The 20,472-nt window shown below is 48.9% G+C and overlaps 1 protein-coding gene across 5 annotated transcripts in view; it reads left to right on the forward strand.

The window, feature by feature from the left end:
- The window catches only part of ASXL1 (ASXL transcriptional regulator 1), a 146,738-nt gene that overhangs the window by 67,151 nt on the left and 59,115 nt on the right, over positions 1–20,472 (forward strand). For all 5 annotated transcript variants that reach the window (XM_078651783.1, XM_078651782.1, XM_078651784.1 and 2 more), the window contains one exon: positions 269–403. In XM_078651783.1, coding sequence (XP_078507909.1) covers positions 269–403 — 135 coding nt within the window. The remainder of the gene's footprint in view (positions 1–268; positions 404–20,472) is intronic.

Below are 20,472 nucleotides of genomic sequence, written 5' to 3' on the forward strand. Positions count from 1 at the left end.
ATCTGGGGATGGAGTCGATGCCCATGCGCACTGTAGTCCAGGGGAGGAGCCACCTATCTCGTGATACTTCGAAGACTCTTCCAGGACAACAATGTGCAATCATCCGGACCCAACACTAGGCGGCGATCTATGCAATAGATATGAATGTTAGCAGCCCTACATGCCAAGAACAGATGCATACTGGTAAGTAGCATATTCAATACTGCACAAGACTTGTTTTTCCTGGTGAATTTTTCAGTTCACGTCTGACCAACAGATATCTGTTCAGCTTTCACAGGCCGACGTGATGGTGAAACCAGTAGTTCTTCAAGCAGCTGCTCTTTAATCCTGACTGGGCTAAGCACAGCAGAACTATGCAGAAACCCTGTACAAAATTTGCAAAACATCGGGAAACCCATTCCAGGTTGGTTGGTAATCGTAAACTGCCTTTTGGGCTACCCCTGCAGAATGCGAATGCGGGCTCAGGCTCTCAAAATTATTCAAATATGTTCATCTACTTGACTATGTGCTGGCAAGTTGACCGGTGACTCACCATCTTGTATGCCCTTTTTTATTTTCCTCTATTCCTCTTCAATGGCATTTTCAAACACATTCCAATTTTGTAATGACACCTTTATGGCTTTACATTCCGCGGCTGATGGATCTTCATTATCTCATTAAGCAGTTCGTCCCCCTAGCACAAATAGTCTGAGGGTGCAGTGTGCCTTTTGCGTTCAGATTTTCTTTACCGGAGTCGTCGCGGTCAGGGGATCCCTTCGTGTAGAGGATGCAGGCAAGTTTGTGAGGTCAAGAAGAGGTCAGCCAACAATGGAGTCGAGGTCTGAATCACTGGTGAAATTTCACTGAACAGGTGAGCCACTCAGACTCTGGTGGTGGGCTTTTGGTGCAGAGTAGGCCAATGTCGCAGATATGACTGGATCCAGAGTCTTTTGAAGTTGAAGTTTTCCAGACAGGGCTGCTGTCCTCGGAAGAGCTGATCTTTGTTGATAAGCTGCAGTCTTCCTTGGGTTCTGGAAGTCACTGGCCACAGGACAGGCATAGTCTTTTTCACAGGGTCTTTGAGCAGGCGACAGGCAGTAGGCCTGGGGCCAAATCATTTGTCGTCTTTGAGCTCGGTAGCACACCCTGTCTTCGCAGTCTTCTTTTAAGGTCTCAGGAATCTGGGGGTCAAGGTTTAGGTGTGTCCCCAAATACTGAAGTTAGGGTCTTTAATGGTATTAGCAGATGGTAGCTAAAATGCTACTTGCCTTTAGGGCGACTTTCCCCTTTGAAAGTCTCCTCCCTTTGGGGAGGGGACATTCCCTAACCTGATTGGGTAGAATCCTTCCATTCAAGATGGAGGATTTGCTTAGGAGGGGGGTCTCATTGGCACAGGGCATCTTAGCGGTGGTCCTGGCAGAGAGGACACACACTCCTGGCTTCTAATTTTCCTGACCTTGCAGCCAAAAGTGGGGCTTGGTTGGGGGGGCATCTTCAGTAGCTGGAGAAGCCCTAGTCAGCATAACAAAGGGCAGAAGCCTTTAAGGCTCAACGCTCTGAATGCTGTTCCTGCTTGGGGGAGGAGGGAGGGGGCGGTAAGAAGTTTTGCAGCGTGAATCTTTCTGGATTCATAATGCTGTGCATATTCAGCAATCTGGTGGTTGCGTCCGGAATCGGACAGAACATCCCCCACCCACAACACTCCACCATTTGAACAAGCCACCGCCCAAAGTTTATCCACCCCCCCCTCCCATCCCCCCCTCGACAGACACCTCTCCCTCCCCATCTCCCTCTCCACTCCCACCCACGTGTCTCTCACACCCGACACAACAACTCCCACCCACAACACGCCTACATCTGCACACACCATCACTCGGAGTTTATCCACCCATCCACCCCATGGCAGACACCTCTCCCTTCCCCGCTCCCTCCCCACTCCCACTCATAACGCCATCCCCCTCCCAACACAAGATACAGAACATACCTCCTCCCTTACCCTAGCACCCCCCTCTCTCCCACCTCCTATTCTTAGCCCTCACTACCCTCCTGTCTCCCCCACTGTCTTCAACCTTCACTCACTCTTCTACTCACCTGTACCGTCTCCCACTGAAGTCACTATCTATGCTTCCCACCCACCGCCTGCCTCACCTTCACCACTCACACCTCAGCAACCCTCCTGACCTGACCTTATCCACACTCCAACAAGTCAAGGAGGAAATTTTACAAATCAAAAAAGACATCCACGCAATCAAAGACCTTCTCTCCTCACAGCACAGTCTACCTCCCACCATCCCATTACCCTACAAACGACGCACCCTTCCTACATACACTCGCCCCCGACGACACCAGCAATGGTCCACTATCCCCGTTCGCAATAACTCCCACCGCCCCCGTCGTGTTCTCAGCCCCTTGTCGGACCTCGACCTTTGCTCTCTCCTACGCTCTTATGGCCCAGGTCCGGTAAAAGATTTTTCCAATTCGCACATCCCCATACCCACAATTCCCACAAACCCTCTGAGGCTCCCAACACTCAACAACAGAGGCTCCGTCCCTAACAACCTCAGGAAAGTTCCCCTCACACTAGAAAGCTCGACCACCCTTCTCTCTCCCAAACTCAAATGCATCCTACTAAACTGCAGATCGGCCCAGAGACATTCCTCCGACATCGCGGATCTTGTCTCAAATAGGGAGCTAGACCTAGCCTTTCTAACGGAAACGTGGCTCACTGAAGCCTCTACCCCGATTATGGACATACTAGTCCCCCCCAATTATCACATCATTAGGCTGGACAGGTCTCCTGGCAAGACGGGCGGGGGAATTGCATGCATTTTAAAGAGCAACCTCTCCGTTACTCAAGTCACCTCCCCCTCCCTTTCCTCCTGTGAACTCCTCTGCCTAGACATCATCAGTGAGGGCAAACAAGTATGTACTTTACATCTCATTTATCACCCGCCTGGTGACAATCTCATATTCACCCAACAAGTCATGGACCTGATCACTTCCAACGCCGGTCGGCAGACCACTCAAGTCTACCTGGGTGACTTCAATCTCCATTGGAGCGATCAGAAAGACACTGCGGTGAATAGTCTAAAAACTTTCCTCAATGCGCTTGACCTCACCCAATTATGCGATAAACCAACACACGACAAAGGCGCGATACTCGATCTCATCATTGCCAAAGAGAACGCTATTCAACTGGAAGCGATTCTACCCTGCGATTGGTCAGATCACCACATTATCACCTTCTTTATCAACGAAAAAGTTAAACCTAACCCTACTCAACCAATCAAATCCAAAACATGGAAAAGGGATTTGAAGAATCTTAACCCCTCCACCCTACCTCCCCACATCGGCAACCTCCTCCTTCCCCCTTCAGGTGCCTCAGATGTTCAATCACTGACTGACCACTACCTTGACTCTATGAATACAATAGTCAATGAAGTCGCCCCTCTGCAACTGAAGAGAGTCTCCACCAAAATTTCTAACCCCTGGTATGATGACAGTCTCAATGACGAAAGGCGTAATATGCGAATGGCAGAGCGCACCTGGAGATCGGACCCTTCAGCACTGCATCTCAAAAAGCTTAAGACCAAGAGAAATGCCTACTTTAGGAAAATAAAGCGCACAAAGTCGGACTTCTTCAGCCGCCAGTTGGACCAAGCGAAGAATAGGCCAAGAAAGCTGTTCGAGCTAATCAAGACCCAAACAAAGGCACAACCCACACAATCAAATAGCACAACAAATGACACCCCACACTGTGAAGCCTTCCCTGCTTTCTTTAAACATAAGACTGACAACATAAGAAATGACCTCATCATGGATGTAAATCGATACTCCAACTACACCAGAATGGCTGACACTCAACCTAAAAACAAGGCATCCTGGCAGTACTTCGACACCTACTCGGAAGAAGCTATACACAAACTGCTCTGCACTTTGAAGCCCTCTAATCACCTCACAGACCCTCTACCTGCTAATGCTGTAAAAGACTTTATCCCCTTGCTCCTCCCTCTCTGGACCAAGATCATCAACAGCTCTTTGCAACAAGGACACATTCCAGACTCCCTTAAGGTGGGGCAAGTCACGCCTATACTCAAGAAACCTACAGCTGATCCGTCTGACCTAAACAATTATCGGCCTATCACCAATATCCCCACCCTGGCCAAACTGTTGGAGAAATGTGTCCAACTCCAACTAACAAAACACATTGATCAATTTGACCTCCTCAACCCTCATCAATCAGGCTTCAGAGCGAAACATAGCACGGAAACAGCTATGACACACATAATTGATGACGCCCTCCAAATTCTGGATCGCAATGAGTCCTGCCTCCTCATCCTTCTTGATCTCTCGTCAGCATTTGACACGGTCAAACATGAGAACTTGCTGGAGCTGCTAAGTACTAGAATGGGGCTATCGGGAACTGTTCTCTAATGGTTTTCGTCTTTCCTTCACAACCGGTCTCAGAAGTTCAAGATCGACAATGTACTATCTACACCTGTGCCTGCAGATCTAGGGGTTCCACAAGGATCCACCCTCTCTCCTACACTGTTCAACCTCGTTATGGAACCCCTCGTCACCTTGCTTCAAGCATCCAATGTTCAGTTCCATATGTACGCTGATGACACACAACTCTACCTAAAGTTACAATCCCCGGAAGATATCAAACAGCTGAATTCCACGCTTATTAACACCCAATCCTGGCTGGCCGATAATCGCCTCAAACTAAATGCTCTAAAAACTGAGTTCCTACTCATCTCACCTCCGGCGAAAATCTCCACCACCCAAACCTGGCTCAACAACCTAACAGCACTCAATGTCCAACCTACCATCGTGGACTCGGCGAAATCCCTAGGCATCACACTCGACGCCAAGCTCGACATGCAGCAGCACGTCAGCAAAGCCACTAAAGCAGCTAATTTCCAAATTAACACGCTGAGGAAAATTAAACCCTTCCTCCCGGCCAAAGACTTCCAAACTGCTGTACAAGCTCTAGTCATCCCTCGAATAGACTACGGAATTGCGACCCTCAGCGGTCTCCCACTATCCACAACAGCACCCTTAAGAGCCTCCCTGAACGCTGCCGCGAGACTCATTACTGGCTCTAGAAAGCACTCGCACATATCCCCAGACTTAAAGTCTCTAAAATGGCTGCCTTTTGAAGCCAGAATACAGCTAAAAATTGCAACTATGACACACGCAGCCGTGCACCACAAGGCACCCAACTACCTCGCTCAAAAGCTGTCTATATCAGGAGGTTCGAGATCCAATAGGAGTACTAAAAATCTACTCCTGAAACCTCGTAGATTTCGGAAAGCGAAAACTTACAAACGCTCCTTCTCAGGAATGGCACCCAGGATCTGGAATGCGCTCCCTTCTGAAACAAGGCTAATCACCTCCACTGCACTCTTCAAGAAAGAGGTGAAAACAATCCTTCTGGCCAAGATCTCCTGATCGCTACAGATGTTGGGTCCGAGACTCTGCATTGCTTTGTACCGCTGCTCTGCCTATCCCCTGGCACTATACTCGACTTGTTGGGGGCATTATTACGCTACTCTCTTACTACCGACCAAGATATGATACACGTTGGTTTACTGATCCACCTGTACACCATTGTAGTGGGATCAATGACTTGTGCTGCTCTATACTACTCCCTTACCTGATCATATATGGATTGGTTGTATGTTTGTTTTTATCATCCATGTTATTACCATGTTACTGACTATTATACTGTTCCCATTATCTCTGTTTACTCCTATTGCCCCTTCCCTGTCTTTGTGAAGCGCTCTGATATCTGTAAGGATCCTGTTCGCGCTATATAAAACTTTGAATAAATAAATAAAATAAATAAATCGTAGTCTTTATATTCTTTTTTTTTTTTTGTCGTAGCCCAGGTGGGCGTCGACGTCCCACCATTTGGTGTCCCTTCGGTGACGTCGGCGTGCTTCCGGCGGGAGCTACCACCCTTGGGCGCCATCTTCAGATTCTTTTTTCCACCGTTGGGTCTGGATCGTCGCGTGAAGCTCCAGAAGTTTTGGAGGAGGAAAGGAGAAAATACAGCAAATATTCACCGGTGAAGACCTGAGAACATCGAGAGAAGAGGACCTTTACAAAAGAGACGACGAAGAAAGGAGAGAACTTCGAAATCTTCGACGTCCTTGGAGGAATGCGCACACAGGGGGCCCCCTGAGCGCAGGGATGTACAAGACGCCCTTTAAATTCTGCAAGAACTGCCACCACAAGTTCGCACAGAAGGACCAGCACCCAGTCTGCAACCTCTGCCTGCCAATCGACCACGAGAGCAGAGACTGCAACGCCTGCTCCGTCTTCAAGCCGAAGACACTCCGAGTTCGAGAAAGACAGAGGACGGCTCACGACACGATGCAGGGCAAGGGCCAAGCCCCGACGCTTTATGAACTTGGCCTCTCCACCGACGACGAGGACAACATCGCCGAAGGCCCAGATGACTTCACGGTCGCTGAGACCGATAAGAGAACGCCTGATAAGGTAGGAGAGTCTACGACCCCGAAAACTCCCACAGTGCCTCGAAAACCTGAGGCAGACTCTCGAAAGTCTGAGCACATAGCCTCGAAAGGAGCACCGGCGCCGAAAAAATTGACGACCGAAGCTGCATCCTCCGTAAAAGAGCCCAGCGGATCCTCCGAGAAGGACTCCCGGAGGCAGAAGGCCAGCGAAAAGCAAAGGTCATCGAAGCAAGCCCCCGAAAAAGGGCCTTCGACGTCGAAAGAAAGAGCCGAAGAAAGCTTCGACGCCGACGCCGCCGAAAAGAGCGGCCGAAACGCTCGACGACGAACAGGCCGCAGAAATGCAGAGAAAAAGAAGGCTCGAGGCCGAAATGGAGAACATCCTTCAGAGAAAGAAGGACTTCGATGAAAAGATGAGAAGTTACAAGATCCCCTCGAAGCCGGCACCGACCGTCGCTGAGGTACAGGAGCTCGAGGAGTTCGACGTCGAAGAGCTGCCGAAAACTCCAGAACCTTCGGAGCACGAAGAGGAGGAAGACCTCTACTACACTGAAGGGGATTACGGGGAACAGCAGTCGAACTACGGCTCAGGTTCCTCGGCGGTCCAAGACCAGGAATGGCAGGACATCGAGGCCGAAAATCCAGAGGAGGTGGTGGAAACATACCCCTCGAGGCCTTCGCCACCGGATGACATTGGGGCATACAATGAGGTGGTAAGAAAGGCGGCAGCAGCTTATGGAGTTAAGCTGGAAGAGGAGAAGCCAAAAGCAGCCTTCCTGCTCGAGACATTGCTCCCCATACAGACAAGAAGCCAGTTCCTGCCCATGCTCAAAAGTATCACAGACCAGGGGAAGGAGGCCTTCAAGGACCCGGCTACATGCAGATCTGTAACGCCGAGGACAGAGAAGAAATACAAATTCTCCTCCCAAGACCCAGCTTACATCAAGGGATCCGTCACAGCAGATTCTATAATCGCTGCAACGGCCAGGAAAAGGGCGAACGTCCCAACAACGTCTGGACCACCACCTGACAAAGAAAGCAGGAGGATGGATCTAACTGGCAGGAAGATTGAGAGGAACGCCGCAACGCACTGGCGGATGGCGAATTCCAACGCCCTCCTGAATAGGCATCAATACCAGCACTGGGAGGAGATGGGACAGTTGCTCAAGCACCTCCCGGAACAATATCGTGAGAGGGCATCACACCTTGTGCAAGAGGGGAAGAGCATCGCCAATTCGTGCCTGAAGACAGCCTTGGATGGGGCAGAAACATCCAGCAGACTGATGGCTATAGGCATCACAGAAAGAAGGCAAGCCTGGCTCAGGATCTCGGGGTTCAAGGCTGAGGTCCAGAACAACATCCTGAACACACCCTTCAACGGTGAAACACTGTTCGGAGCCCCAGTTGATGTTAAGCTCACCCAACTGAAGAAGGACAACGAGACGGCAAGGTCCATGGGGGCCCTGCAGTTCAGAGGGATGAGAAGGGGCACTCCCACACGGAGGCCGAACGGCAGAGGTGGAAATCAGCGAGGAGATTCTCACCAGAGTTTCCACCAGGGGCAACAGAGTGACAACCAAGGCCACCAGGGCCAACAGAGGCAAAGCTGGAACTACCAAAGCAGGGGCCAGTCCTTTCGGTCAAGAGGAAATGGACGAGGCCAGAGAAGGAGAGGCGGTGAACAACCCCCCTCTAAGTGACTTCAGACGAGAGAAGGTGCTCCACCACCCAAACCCTCCGGGGGAGGAGCACGGATAAACAAAGAGGAGAGGGCTACACGGACAAGACACAAAGGAACATGTAACGCCGGTAGGAGGAAGATTAAGATTTTTTCTCCAGGAGTGGAGAAAAATAACAGACAAGTGGATACTCCATATTATGCAGTTCGGATACTGCATAGAATTGGAAAACAGGCCACCAAACAGAAAACCAAAGAAAAGACAGCACTCGGGAAGAGAGCTGCAACTACTGCAAAAGGACGCCCAAGAACTCCTCCTCAAAGCTGACAAGTTCCTTTCAAAGAACGGAACAAGGGAGTGTACTCAAACTACTTCCTAGTGCCAAAAGTGGACGAAAGTCTAAGACCCATCCTGGACCTACGGTTCCTGAACAAATACGTCAAAACTCAAAAATTCAAAATGACGTCCCTACAAGAGGTCATCCCACAGATAAAAACCGGGGACTTCTTGTCTACCATAGACCTCAAAGATGCGTACCTGCACATCCCCATGAACAGGCAGCACAAGCACATGCTAAGGTTCACAGTAAACAAGGATCACTACCAATTCACGACCCTGGCTTTCGGCCTAAAGTCCGCACCAAGGGTGTTCACCAAATGCCTCGCGGCAGTGGCCGTACACCTAAGAAGAAAGGGGATACACGTGTACCCCTACCTCGACGACTGGCTGGTAAAGGCAAGCTGTTACAGGACATGCAAAGAGCATGCAGAACAGGTGACAAGAATGCTAGCAAGCCTGGGTTTCTCCATACACTGGGGAAAATGCTTGATGGAACCAGAGCAAGTGAAGATCTTCCTGGGAGCCCAGATCGACACCGTCCAATGCAGAGTCTTACCGAGCGAAAAGAGAACGCTCAGCCTGCTGAGGGAGAAACGTCACTACCAGAAGGGGCGAGCTCTGACAGTGAGGACTGTGAGCAAGATCTTGGGGATGATGGCATCATGCATACACCTGGTCCCCTATGCACGCCTACAAATGAGACCACTCCAAGAGTGGCTGCAACAACAATGGTCACAAGCTACAGGAAGTTGGGAGGATCTAGTGGTTGTGACGCACAGGGTGCAGGAAGAGATAAGGTGGTGGACCAAGGAGAGAATAACAGAAGGGAAACCTCTAACACCACCGGACCCAACAGTGACCATCACCACAGACGCATCCCAGAAGGGGTGGGGCGCACACATGAACAGGCTCAGAGTGAGGGGTCTGTGGAGCCCTACAGATGCAGTCAGGCACATCAACTACCTGGAACTGAAAACTGTGTTGCTAGCCCTCAAGGCCTTTCAGAAACACCTGTACACCTAGAAGGTGCCAATACAAACAGACAACACCACAACGATGTTTTACATAAACAAACAGGGGGGAACTCAATCGTTCCCTCTGTCAAACTTGGCACAGGAGATCTGGAAATGGGCTATACCACTAAAAATAGACCTGCTAGCCATACACCTGCCAGGGAAGGACAATGTAGAAGCGGATTGGCTCAGCAGGCAGACTTCAGCATCCCACGAGTGGGAACTCAACAGTCAGGAAACAGAGAGACTATTCAGGAAATGGGGCACCCCAACAATAGACCAATTTGCAACACACCGGAATGCAAAATGCCAATACTTTGCATCCAGGCAACAAGAGGCACTGTCCCAGGGGAATGCCCTATGGATAAGCTGGTCAAAAACATTTGCCTACGCTTTTCCCCCGATACCACTGCTCCCCAGGGTTCTCAACAAATGCATGAAGAGCAACATGACGCTCATCCTTGTGGCACCACCATGGGCCAGACAGACCTGGTATTCTCAGATAATGGAGATGGCGCAGGGCCCCCCTCACAAGTTCTCAAAAAGAAGAGACCTACTCTCCATGGAAAACTGAGAAATTCTACACCCAGAGCCAGAGAGCCTCAACCTCTCAGCCTGGCTCCTGAGGACTTAGAATTCGCACACCTAAAACTACCAGAGAGCACCCTGCGGGTGCTGCGAGAGGCAAGAAGGCCCAGCACACGCAAGTGCTATGGGGAAAAATTGAAAAGATTCACTCAATGGTGTTGCAAGAAACAGCCCCAAAGGAAACTGACCAAGGAATCCACGGTGCTAAGGTACCTCACGCACCTAATTAAGGCTAAGCTAAGCTCATCCTCGCTGAGGGTGCACCTGGCAGCGATTGTGGCATACACAAGAGGAGAAACAGGGAGAAGCTTCTTCACATCCCAAGTCGTAAAAAGATTCCTGGAAGGAGCTAAAAGAATAGCGCCGCCAAAAAGAATGCCGCCACCGGCCTGGAACTTAAATGTGGTTCTGAACGAGCTCATGAAAGCACCTTTCGATCCCATCCACAAAGCATCACTGCAAATGTTAACAATGAAGACGGCCTTTCTGGTAGCAATCACCTCGCTACAAAGGGTGAGCGAACTGCAGGCACTCACACTGCAGGAACCCTACATCCAGATACACAGTGACAGGGTCGTGATGAGAACTGACCCACACTTCATGCCAAAGGTGGTGTCAAGGTTCCACATGAATCAGAGTATTCAGATCCCTAGCTTCTTCCAAAACCCACCACAAGCGCTGAGAGGTCGCTCCACACCCTAGACGCAAGAAGGGCTGTGATGCACTACATTGAAAGAACGATGGATCACAGGAAAACAAAACAGTTCTTCGTGTCCTTCGCAAACAGTTACATGGGCAAACCAGTAACTAAAAACACCATAGCGCGATGGATCGCACAGACAATACAATTCTGCCACAAACCAGCTGGCCAGGAGCTAACTGGAGGGGCACAGGCCCACTCCACCAGGAAGAAAGGAGCAACAATTGCCTTTCTGGCCAACACACCAATTCAGGACATATGCCTGGCGGCAACATGGGCTTCAGTGCACACTTTCACTAAGCACTATTGCGTGGATGTACAGATGAACAAAGAAGCACAAGTAGGGCAAAAAGTGCTTCAACATATTTTCAACAACCAACGCTCATCTTCCACCCAACCGCCACAAAAGTAACGAAAACCGCTACAAAATCTATGCACAGCATAGTGAATCCAGAAAGATTCACGCTGCAAAACTAATAGTTTCTTACCTGTCGGTGTAGTTTTCCAGCTTGAAGATCTTTCTGGATTCACTAGCGAACCCACCCGCCTCCGCCAGAAAGATGAGGCTGGAGAAGAAGGTGGAAACACTTAGAAAAAGAAAGCAAGTTCAAGCTTACAAGATATGTGAAAAGAATTACGTTGTAAAAAGGATTAACAAACATAGCCATGGATTCACTACAAACACAGAAAAGAAAAAAGAGACCGAAAAAAATCCGAAGATGGCGCCCAAGGGTGGTAGCTTCCGCCGGAAGCACTCCGGCGTCACCGAAGGGACACCAAATGGTGGGACGTCGACGCCCACCTGGGCTACGACAAAAAAAAAGAGAGAAAAAAAGACTACGATTCCGGACCCAACCACCAGATTGCGGAATATGCACAGCATAGTGAATCCAGAAAGCTCTTCAAGCTGCAAAACTACACCGACAGGTAAACTATTCGCTATTCCATCCTGACTCGTGAGAGCACAAGGGCTCCAAGTTCAGAAGGTCAGAAACCTGCCTGTGTGTGCAGACCTGTCAGCTGCACACTAAAGATTTGGTCGTTTTTCAGGGGGCATCTCAGAGATGCCCTCCGAGTGCATTTCACAATAAATCCAATACTGGCGTCCATTTGAGTTTATTGTGCTGAGAAGTTTGATCCCAAACTTGGCATTCAGTAAAGCCATCATGGAGCTTGTGGAGTTCACAATGACAATCTCCCATCCCATGTACTCAATATGGCTTTAATGCACTCACCTGTGGTATAGTGCATCCTGCCTTAGGGCTGTGAGGCCTGCTAGATGGGTGACTTACCGATGCCACAGGCTGTGGGTTGTGGGCATGGCACACAGGGATAAGTGCCATGCAGACTCTCCTGACCTTTACATGCGTCCCCTGGTCAACAGCAGCACTGGGCTGCTGTTTACTCGACTCAGCACTAACATTAAAAAAAGTTAAATAGGCCAAGTATTTATTTAAAATTTAATTGAAGTTAAAGAAAGTAAGGAACTAGGGTGTCCTGCACCGCGTAACGTTAAGAACACCTTCATTTTTTAAAGGCATTTTGCAGCAAAAGTGTAAACGTATGATAAAGTATCTTTAGAATTCAAAAAGTGTATTGCATCAACGTCTAAAACCGTTTCAGCGTAGTACACAAGATCATCATTACAAACAAATGTTTTTTTTTTTTAAGTGATTGTTTTGAAATATGGATTTAGAAACATTAATTCACCACCATAGTGATAATAATGAACTTGCAAGCAAATCCCTTGTTATGTGCACTCTGGGTGGCTTGGTTTACTATTATACATGAAAAACATGATTTATTAAATCCAACACAGGGTAAAGTTAATACAGTGCACATCTTGAAGTCCTGTATTTCAAGGTCTTCTTCTATGTGAAAATGAAGAAAAAAGAGAAAATGAAAACAAAACAATTGGCTAATCACAGAATTTGGGTTAAGTGGGGAAGCCGCGATTAATCTCAGGTTATCTGGTTTCATGTTGTGCAATCCAGCCACTAGATGTATATCTTTAGCTATCTCTATACCAGTGATACTCTAGTATCACATGTGGGCCCCAGTTGATCTTAATTAAACCTGCATTCGTTTATTTACACTAACTGAATAAAAGAAGAGCAAATATGGTGTCCTGCCCCATTTAACTTTAGGAGTTCATTCTTCTTTTAAGATCTTTTAAAAAAAGTGTAAAATTAAAATCTTTTACATTTTTAGAAAAAGTGTATTTTTTATTAATATGTCTCGCCTTGCTACATCAGGTTATATCAGTGCCTTGAGATTTTTTTAAGTGACCGTTTTCAAAATGAACATGGAAACAGTCATCCCTCCTCCCAACAATGCCAATACTGAACTAAGAGGCAAGTTGGTGATCACAAACACTCTGGGTGGTCTGGGTTGGTGTTGTAGATGGACAAGATTATACCTTATTAACTCAAACACACGAGAAATGTAATACAGCGTGTATTTTGACACATGTATATCAAGGTGCTCTTTTAAAGAAAAATGTAAGCAGATTTTATTGGGTTTTCAGAGCTAAGCAGAGTACACATTGCAACTCATGGGTATCTTTAGGGCAGAATGAATGCTTGCATAATGATCAGTACATTGTCATCCTTAAAATGAAATAACATAACATTCCCTCCCCCATGAGTCAGCACACCACCTCCCTTGTAATATTCAATTGTTCAATAATGAACGGGCTAAGCCTGTACTACTTGAGGTCAGGAAGTCGCTAAGCTCCGCATCCAAGGCTGGCCATAATCACACTATATGAAGCATCTGATCCTGTACAGGACTTCTGCTGTCAGTCACACAGGTCATCGGGGGGGATCCCGCAGGGTAGCTCGATGGTGTGTCCCTCTTTGAACTAGTTAGGCTGTCTGCTAGCGTGTCCCAAGCTGAGGGACCCTCAATTGTGCCTATGCCCCTCTGTGTTTTTCGCAGGAGGACTCTCCCTTTTCAGCCCGCCCACTTTATCAGCTCCCTCCTCCACTTCAGTAGTCGTGGGCCCCTTGCTGTCTTCCAATACCTAGATATCTCGCGTTTAGCAAGTATATATGCTAAGTCCTGAAATCTCCCTGTTAACTTTGCCTACTGGGTTGGTTCCCTTACCCTAGCAAGACAATGTCCTGGGGTGCGCGGGATCTCCTTTCCAATGCACTCCGCAGTAGTCTGTATGACTCCCAAAAAGTGTGAACTGCTGGACATGCCCAGAACATATGAATATTGCTCGCCCTTTCTTCTCAGCATCTGGGACAGGTTGCGTCCGGTACTTCGAAGTACCTGCCTATGCGTTCGGGTAACTAAGTATGATCTGTGTAGCACATAATAATTTATACGTTTAAAATGTGCATTTCTAGAGACCTTTGACATTCGTTCCATAATTTTATCCCAGTCTTTCATCCCAATAGGGGGTCCCATCTCGCTCGCAGTGTGTATAGGTGCAGCTCTATAAAGGCATGAAACTGTTCTAATGGTACCCACTGAGTGCTATATATTGGCAGCTCTGGGAAGGAATGTGTTCGGTGGACCCACCCCAATGTTTCCTCATCGCCAATGTGAATGCCCTTTGAAAAAGAAAATGCCCCTGGGGTAATTTGAACTCCTCCCTACAATCCTCAAACGGAAGGAGCTCGGAGTTCCTATACAGGTCCCCCACCTTCATCGCCACTGTTTCCACCCATAAGGCCAGTCCCCGCCAATCCCCCCCCCCCCCCCTCCCTGTGCGGAAGTGCATGCGGGGAAATCCATAGGTAGCTCCACGGAATATAGAATCTTAGTGCGTATTCGTTGCAATCTCCTGCTCCAGCACTTCGGTAGTGTACGGAACTCACAGGAATCATCTAGGTTTGATCGTCTCATTCAAAGGAGAACCGGAAGGAGCTCCCTGGGTGGTAGCATAAGGGGCCAGGGGTCTGTCCCTGATTGTGTGTATGTGCAATTCCCTGGATCAGCCACTGTAGTTCGGTACTATATAACATATAGCTCGAAATCAGGGACTGTGAGGCCCACCTTCTGCTGTTGGGCGGTTCATGGTGGCTAGCGCCACACTTTGGTGTCCTGATCCCCAAATAAACTCTGTGCCCAGCGTTTTCAGTTCTCTAAGCTGGGCCCCTTGTATCCACAGGGGAAATGTAGTAAAAAACAAATGGAGGAGCCGGGTAATCCACAGGGGAAATGTAGTAAAAAACAAATGGAGGAGCCGGGTAACCGCCACCATCTTCAGGGGGGGCTATCCTTCCCTTCACTGAGAGTGCCCCCCCAAAAAGTCATGGAGGACCTCTGGGATCCAGTTGCGCGTCCCACATTGCCCTCCACCCGATCAGCTCTGTTGTGGTAGATCTGGGCTACCAGCTAAGTTGAGCACTGGGGTTCCCACTGCTCAATTGTCAGATGCCCTGGTGAGTCCTCTCTTCGCACCAAGGGGAAGAGCTTGGATTTCTGCCTGGTGACCCGCAGCCCATACAACTGACCAAACTCTTCCAACAGGTCTCTGGCCCCCGTCAAATCCTCTTCTGTGTCATGCATAAAAAGCAACAGGTCACCTGCATATAGTGCAAGGTCTCCCTATTGCTAGATCTTTAATCACCCTGCCAATTCTCACACATGCCGCCAGGGGTTCCATGGCAATGGCAAAGAGCAGTGGAGACTGGGCACCCCTGTCTCGCCCCTCGTTCCACTATGCATCTCTCCAATATAGATAGGCCGGTATGTATCATGGCTGTCGGCCTGGTACACAACAAATTCGTCTAGGCCACAAATCACTCTCTCAGTCCCATACGCAGCATCACCTTGTAAAGGTAGTGCCATTCAGGGCTGTTAAAAACCTTTTCAATATCTACCGCAAATGCCGTTGCGTTGTCTCGGTCATAGTCACCAGCATCCATAATAGCCAGGAGGCACTGAATATTGGTCACCATATTTCGCCCAAGGATACACCCTGTTTGGTCTTGGTATATCAGATGCCGCATATGGGCCAGAAGGCAGGTCACCAGGATCTTACTCATGATCTTATAGTTGATATTAAGCATTGACAGGGATCTGTACGCTGAGCAATCATGTGCCGACTTGTTTGCCTTTGGAATAGGAATGATGACCGCCTCCCTGGTGGTGTCTGGCAGGATAACGGCAGTTTTGCCCGCTCCTTATAGCTCTGTTAGTTTGGGTGCCAGTTCTGCTGAATAACTGGTATAGAATTCTGTCGGGAAGACAGTGTGTCTCCAGGGATCTTCATCTGTGCCATGTATTTGATGGCATATAATTAGGGCCCCCAGTTTTATGGTATTTATTTTTTTGACATGTCCGTATTTATCCATATTTATTTTTTGCTCGTTTTTTCTGTATTTATCCATTTTTATTTTGCGTTTTCTTGTATAAATTAGCTGCAATGGGTATTTTTCCACATTTATTTAACTGATAAAAATATACTCGTTTGAATGTCCAAAAGATTTCAGCAGTATACAGTGCAATAGCATTATTTGAAAAGACCTGCATTGTAAAATAGCATAAACAAGTGTACATCTGCACTTAAGCTAATAGGGAAACCTATTGTCTTTTTATAACTCTCCTACCTCTCACTCTGTACTGACCTGGCACTCTTGATTGACAGTAGAAATAAAACATCCAAATGAGGCCTATTTTCCGTATTTTTCTGTATTTAAAAAATAAATACAGACCGGAAAATAGTTTTCTGTCTGTATTTATCTATAAAAATCAGTAAATAACGGAAAACTGGGAGCCTTACATATAATATTTCTTGCTGAGATGCATCCTCCCCCAGGGCTCTTGCCTCGTCCTCTTCCCCAGATGCGGCAAAGATAGTATCTCCAGAAATGCCTGTGCCACTGCCATTTTTACTTGAGTAATGGTAGTGTATGTGTAGTATCTGGCGAATATCATTCATTTCTTCCTGGGAGTACACCCTGTTACCTCTCTCGTCTTCTAAATTTACTATGGCCGATCCTCATTTTGTCTGGTTAGCTAACCAGGCTAATAACGAACCATATTTGTCCCTTTTAGCATGCGTTCTGTCCTTGTATTGTTTGTAATCAAAGCACATGATGAGTTCTACCTGGGCTGCCACTTCCTCTCTAGTCTCTACTAGTGCCTCCTGTAAGTCTGGTCTCTCTGGCTGTTTGTTTTCTAATTCCTTAAGGGCTTTTTTCAGCTATCTGGACCTCACCTAGCAGGGTATGCCATATCCCTTTCACCCCTGCCAAGCAGTAGCCCCGAAGAACCGCTTTAAAAGCATCCTACTCCATCTGTGGTGAGGACAGCATGCCAGCATTGTCGGCTAAGTACTGGAGTATTTTCTCCCTTATCGTTTCCGAAAGAGTGGGTCCTCCAGCGATTCAGGTTTGAGTCTCCATGTTGGGATGGATGGATGGGCAAGGCTGGGCCCACCTCAGCCGCAAAAGTGCGGAATTGTGATCTGATATAGTATGGGCTAGGTATTCGACTGTTTAAACTAGACTATGGACATCCGGGGTGCACAGAAACACATCTGGTGACCTGAAATGGAGTAATCCCTCCCAGTTGGTTACATCTGTCTAACGAGTCTTAGTCCCCAGTGTCTTTGCCACTCCTTGAAAGCGCAGGCTGTGCGTGTAGTTTGCGAGTCTCGTGAAGTGGTTTGTGAGCAGTCGGCCGTAATATCGACCACCCAAGATCCTCTGGGAAGTCAAAGGCCCTTCACACAAAGGAGCTCCAGAGGGAAATGATGCAGGTTGCCCTCCACTCACAACTTTTTCATCACAAAAAACCTGCTCTATATCTCAGGACATTGTGTGAAGTGAAAAATACACACAGGATATTGTTTGTGGAAGATAGTTATACAAAGATTTTTTAATAAGGATAGGAGCACCCCAAGTGTACAGCATTGCTTAGCTAGTACCTAAAGTATTATCACCAATAAGAGGTGTGGGGAATGCCCACAGTTTTTATCCTGAGAGATAGAGCAGGTTTTTTGTGAGGAAAAAGTCAAGCAAGGCGCCAGCTGTATGGACAGGTTTGTTAGGAATGATCTACGTTTGGGGCGAATACGTTTACCATAGAGATGTTATCCCCCCCCAGTCGGCCTCGTAGCATTACAAATCTCCTCTCAAGGTCCACCACTTGATCCACAACCTATAAGGCAGCCCCGCCCTAATCCAAATCAGGACTCCCTAGGCATATGCCAAATATGTAGTGTAGTAGGTGTGACCTCGCTACCTACATTGCAGTGCGGCCCCCTCTTTAGCCGTTAACTGTAGGAATGTAATTTGGGTACCTCGCCTGTTTAGGTAGAAAAGGACCTTGTATATCTTGGACATGCATTCCCAGGATCTTCCATGTAAGGAGGTTATATGTTGCGGAGCTTGCCATGGTCTAGGTTTTGTAGTTCAGCCATCTCATGGTCTAATTCGTCTGCACACACACACACACACACACACCCCTTCCACCCCAAGAATCCCCCCTAAGGCAAACTCTCAAATGCAGAACCTATATCCCAACTCCTCCTCCCCAGGACAAGCAGATTACAATTCTGTAGTAGTCCTAATTAGTGAATAGTCCCGCTCATGAGCGTGGACCCCGGAGCTATCAAAAACAATCTCTTAAGTTGTCTAAAAATGCAGTCCTGCACAGACACTTAAGAGAGAATTTTAAAGACATATAATGCAGCCTATATCCACAGGCTACACTGTCCAGTACTTCAACTAGACATCCCAACAAAGCCACAAACAGCACAGCTTGCCAAGTTTTCTTCATAGAGAAAAACTTCCCCTTTTACCCACAAAGCCTCTGGAATGATAGAGAGGGAGGGGAGGACAGACGAGCCCCATAGGCTGCCATTATGTGGCTCAAAAAGGGATACCGTGCCTTTAAGAAAACCTTCTAGAACTTTCTCAGTATCCCAGAATGCCCAGCAGGTCACATTTACTTTCAGTTCTTTTTTCCGGCTCCTGCTAGCAGGACCCTGGAGCATTGAGCTCTCCCTTTTTGGGGTTTGTTATAAGAATTTTGCACTTTTAAAGTGTGTGAGTGTTTACACTCAACATGTTTTGGTGCCCTCTTCCTTTTCTAATACTCTGAGCAATCATTTTTGTCAAAAAATGCCTGCATTGTTTGATAAATGCCTGCATTGTTTGATAAATGCCCGGAGTGCTCTAGGAAGAAGGCCAAGTCGGACCCACACCCTGTGTGTATCTTGTGCCTCCCTTCTACTCATTTACCTGAGAAGTGTGAGATTTGCCAAACCTTCTCCAGGATCCTGAGAGACAGAAAGAAGATCAGGCTCCAAGGACTGGAAGAAAGAAGGCTGCAGAGTCAAGGTGGGTCTGGGCAGGCTGGATCTACTTCCTCTGCCCATGCTGAGGCCTCTGGGGGGGCTCCCCAGCGTCTAGAAGGCCAGAAAGCGTCGCTGTTCTCCATCGACGTCGATACCATCGACGCCGGCGTCGAGAGGCATGACTGCGATCTGCTCCCCGTCTCCCCAGGGCTCTGGGTCGAGCCGACGTTCGGCGTCGAGGGGACTATCGAGACCGCCGTCGAGGTCGCCGCCGAAGACGTCGTCGGCGTCATCATCATCATCATCGGCGGCGGCGCTCGCCGTCCGCCCTCGGCGTCGACTCTGCGCTCGCCGTCGAGAAGGACACGTTCGACGTCAAGGCACAGACCTTCAGCGTCGAGGAGGCGAAGCCCGTCGTCGAGGCATACGTCGGCGTCAAGGAGTCGTTCTTCGACGCCCAAGAGGCACTCGACGCCTAAGAGGAAGAGATCATCCTCCAGGAGGCGTTCTGGAGCCAGGAATCCTTCCCGATCCTCAGGGGCACGACGGCGACGTCGGTCACCGGCAGGGGGCTCTGCCTCTCGGTCGCCTATGCCAAGGAAGATGAGGGAGTCACCGGGCTCTGTGTATTCTCCCCCTAAGCCGAAGTCACCTAATCCTCCTCCTCCACTGCCTAAGGAGCCGCCACCGCGCACTCCTTCGCCACCACCTCCTCCTGTTCCTCCACACGGGCTCCGAGGTCGGTCTCGCTGCTGCACCTCCCTACGCTGCCTAAGGGGGCACTTCGGCCGAGGTCCCCGGTCAGTCCGCCACCGCAGGCTCCGCCACAGGCACCCGCAAAACCGCAGGCGCCGCTGCAAGCACCCGCGGAACGTCCAAGGCCTAGAAGACCTAGATCTCGCTCCGGACGGAGAGGGAGATCCAGGAGTCGCCGTCGCTCGTCGACGAGATCAAGATGACACCGTAGGAAGGGTCGGTCTAGGTACATCACGGATTCGTCTAGCGCAAGGGACTATTCGCCAACTCTATCCCCTTGGACGACGTGGTCTCCTTTCAGGAAGTCTTGTTGAGGGGTGCGAGCAAGCTGGGCATCCAACTGACTGTGCCCACGCCTACGACCTCCGTAATATTTGAGACTCCACAAGAAGCACCTATCTAGGCCTCTGTTGCCCTTGGTGCCTGGATTAGTGGAGCCCGCCATGGAGCTCTTCCTCACTCCGGCGGTGACGAAAGCAGCGCCCTCCAGGCTGCAAAAGAAATACAAGGCTCCTGAAGCGGACCCGGCTTTCCTCCGATTGGATCCATCTCCGGATTCCGTAATCGTGACGGCAGCGAGAAAGCAACACGCCACCACCCCGTCCTCCAATGTTCCTCCGGACAAGGAGAGTCGCTGGTTGGACTCGGCGGGCAGAAAGGTGTACGGGGC

The sequence above is a fragment of the Lissotriton helveticus genome, chromosome 7 (genome assembly GCF_964261635.1).
Source record: "Lissotriton helveticus chromosome 7, aLisHel1.1, whole genome shotgun sequence".
NCBI classification, from domain to species: domain Eukaryota; kingdom Metazoa; phylum Chordata; class Amphibia; order Caudata; family Salamandridae; genus Lissotriton; species Lissotriton helveticus.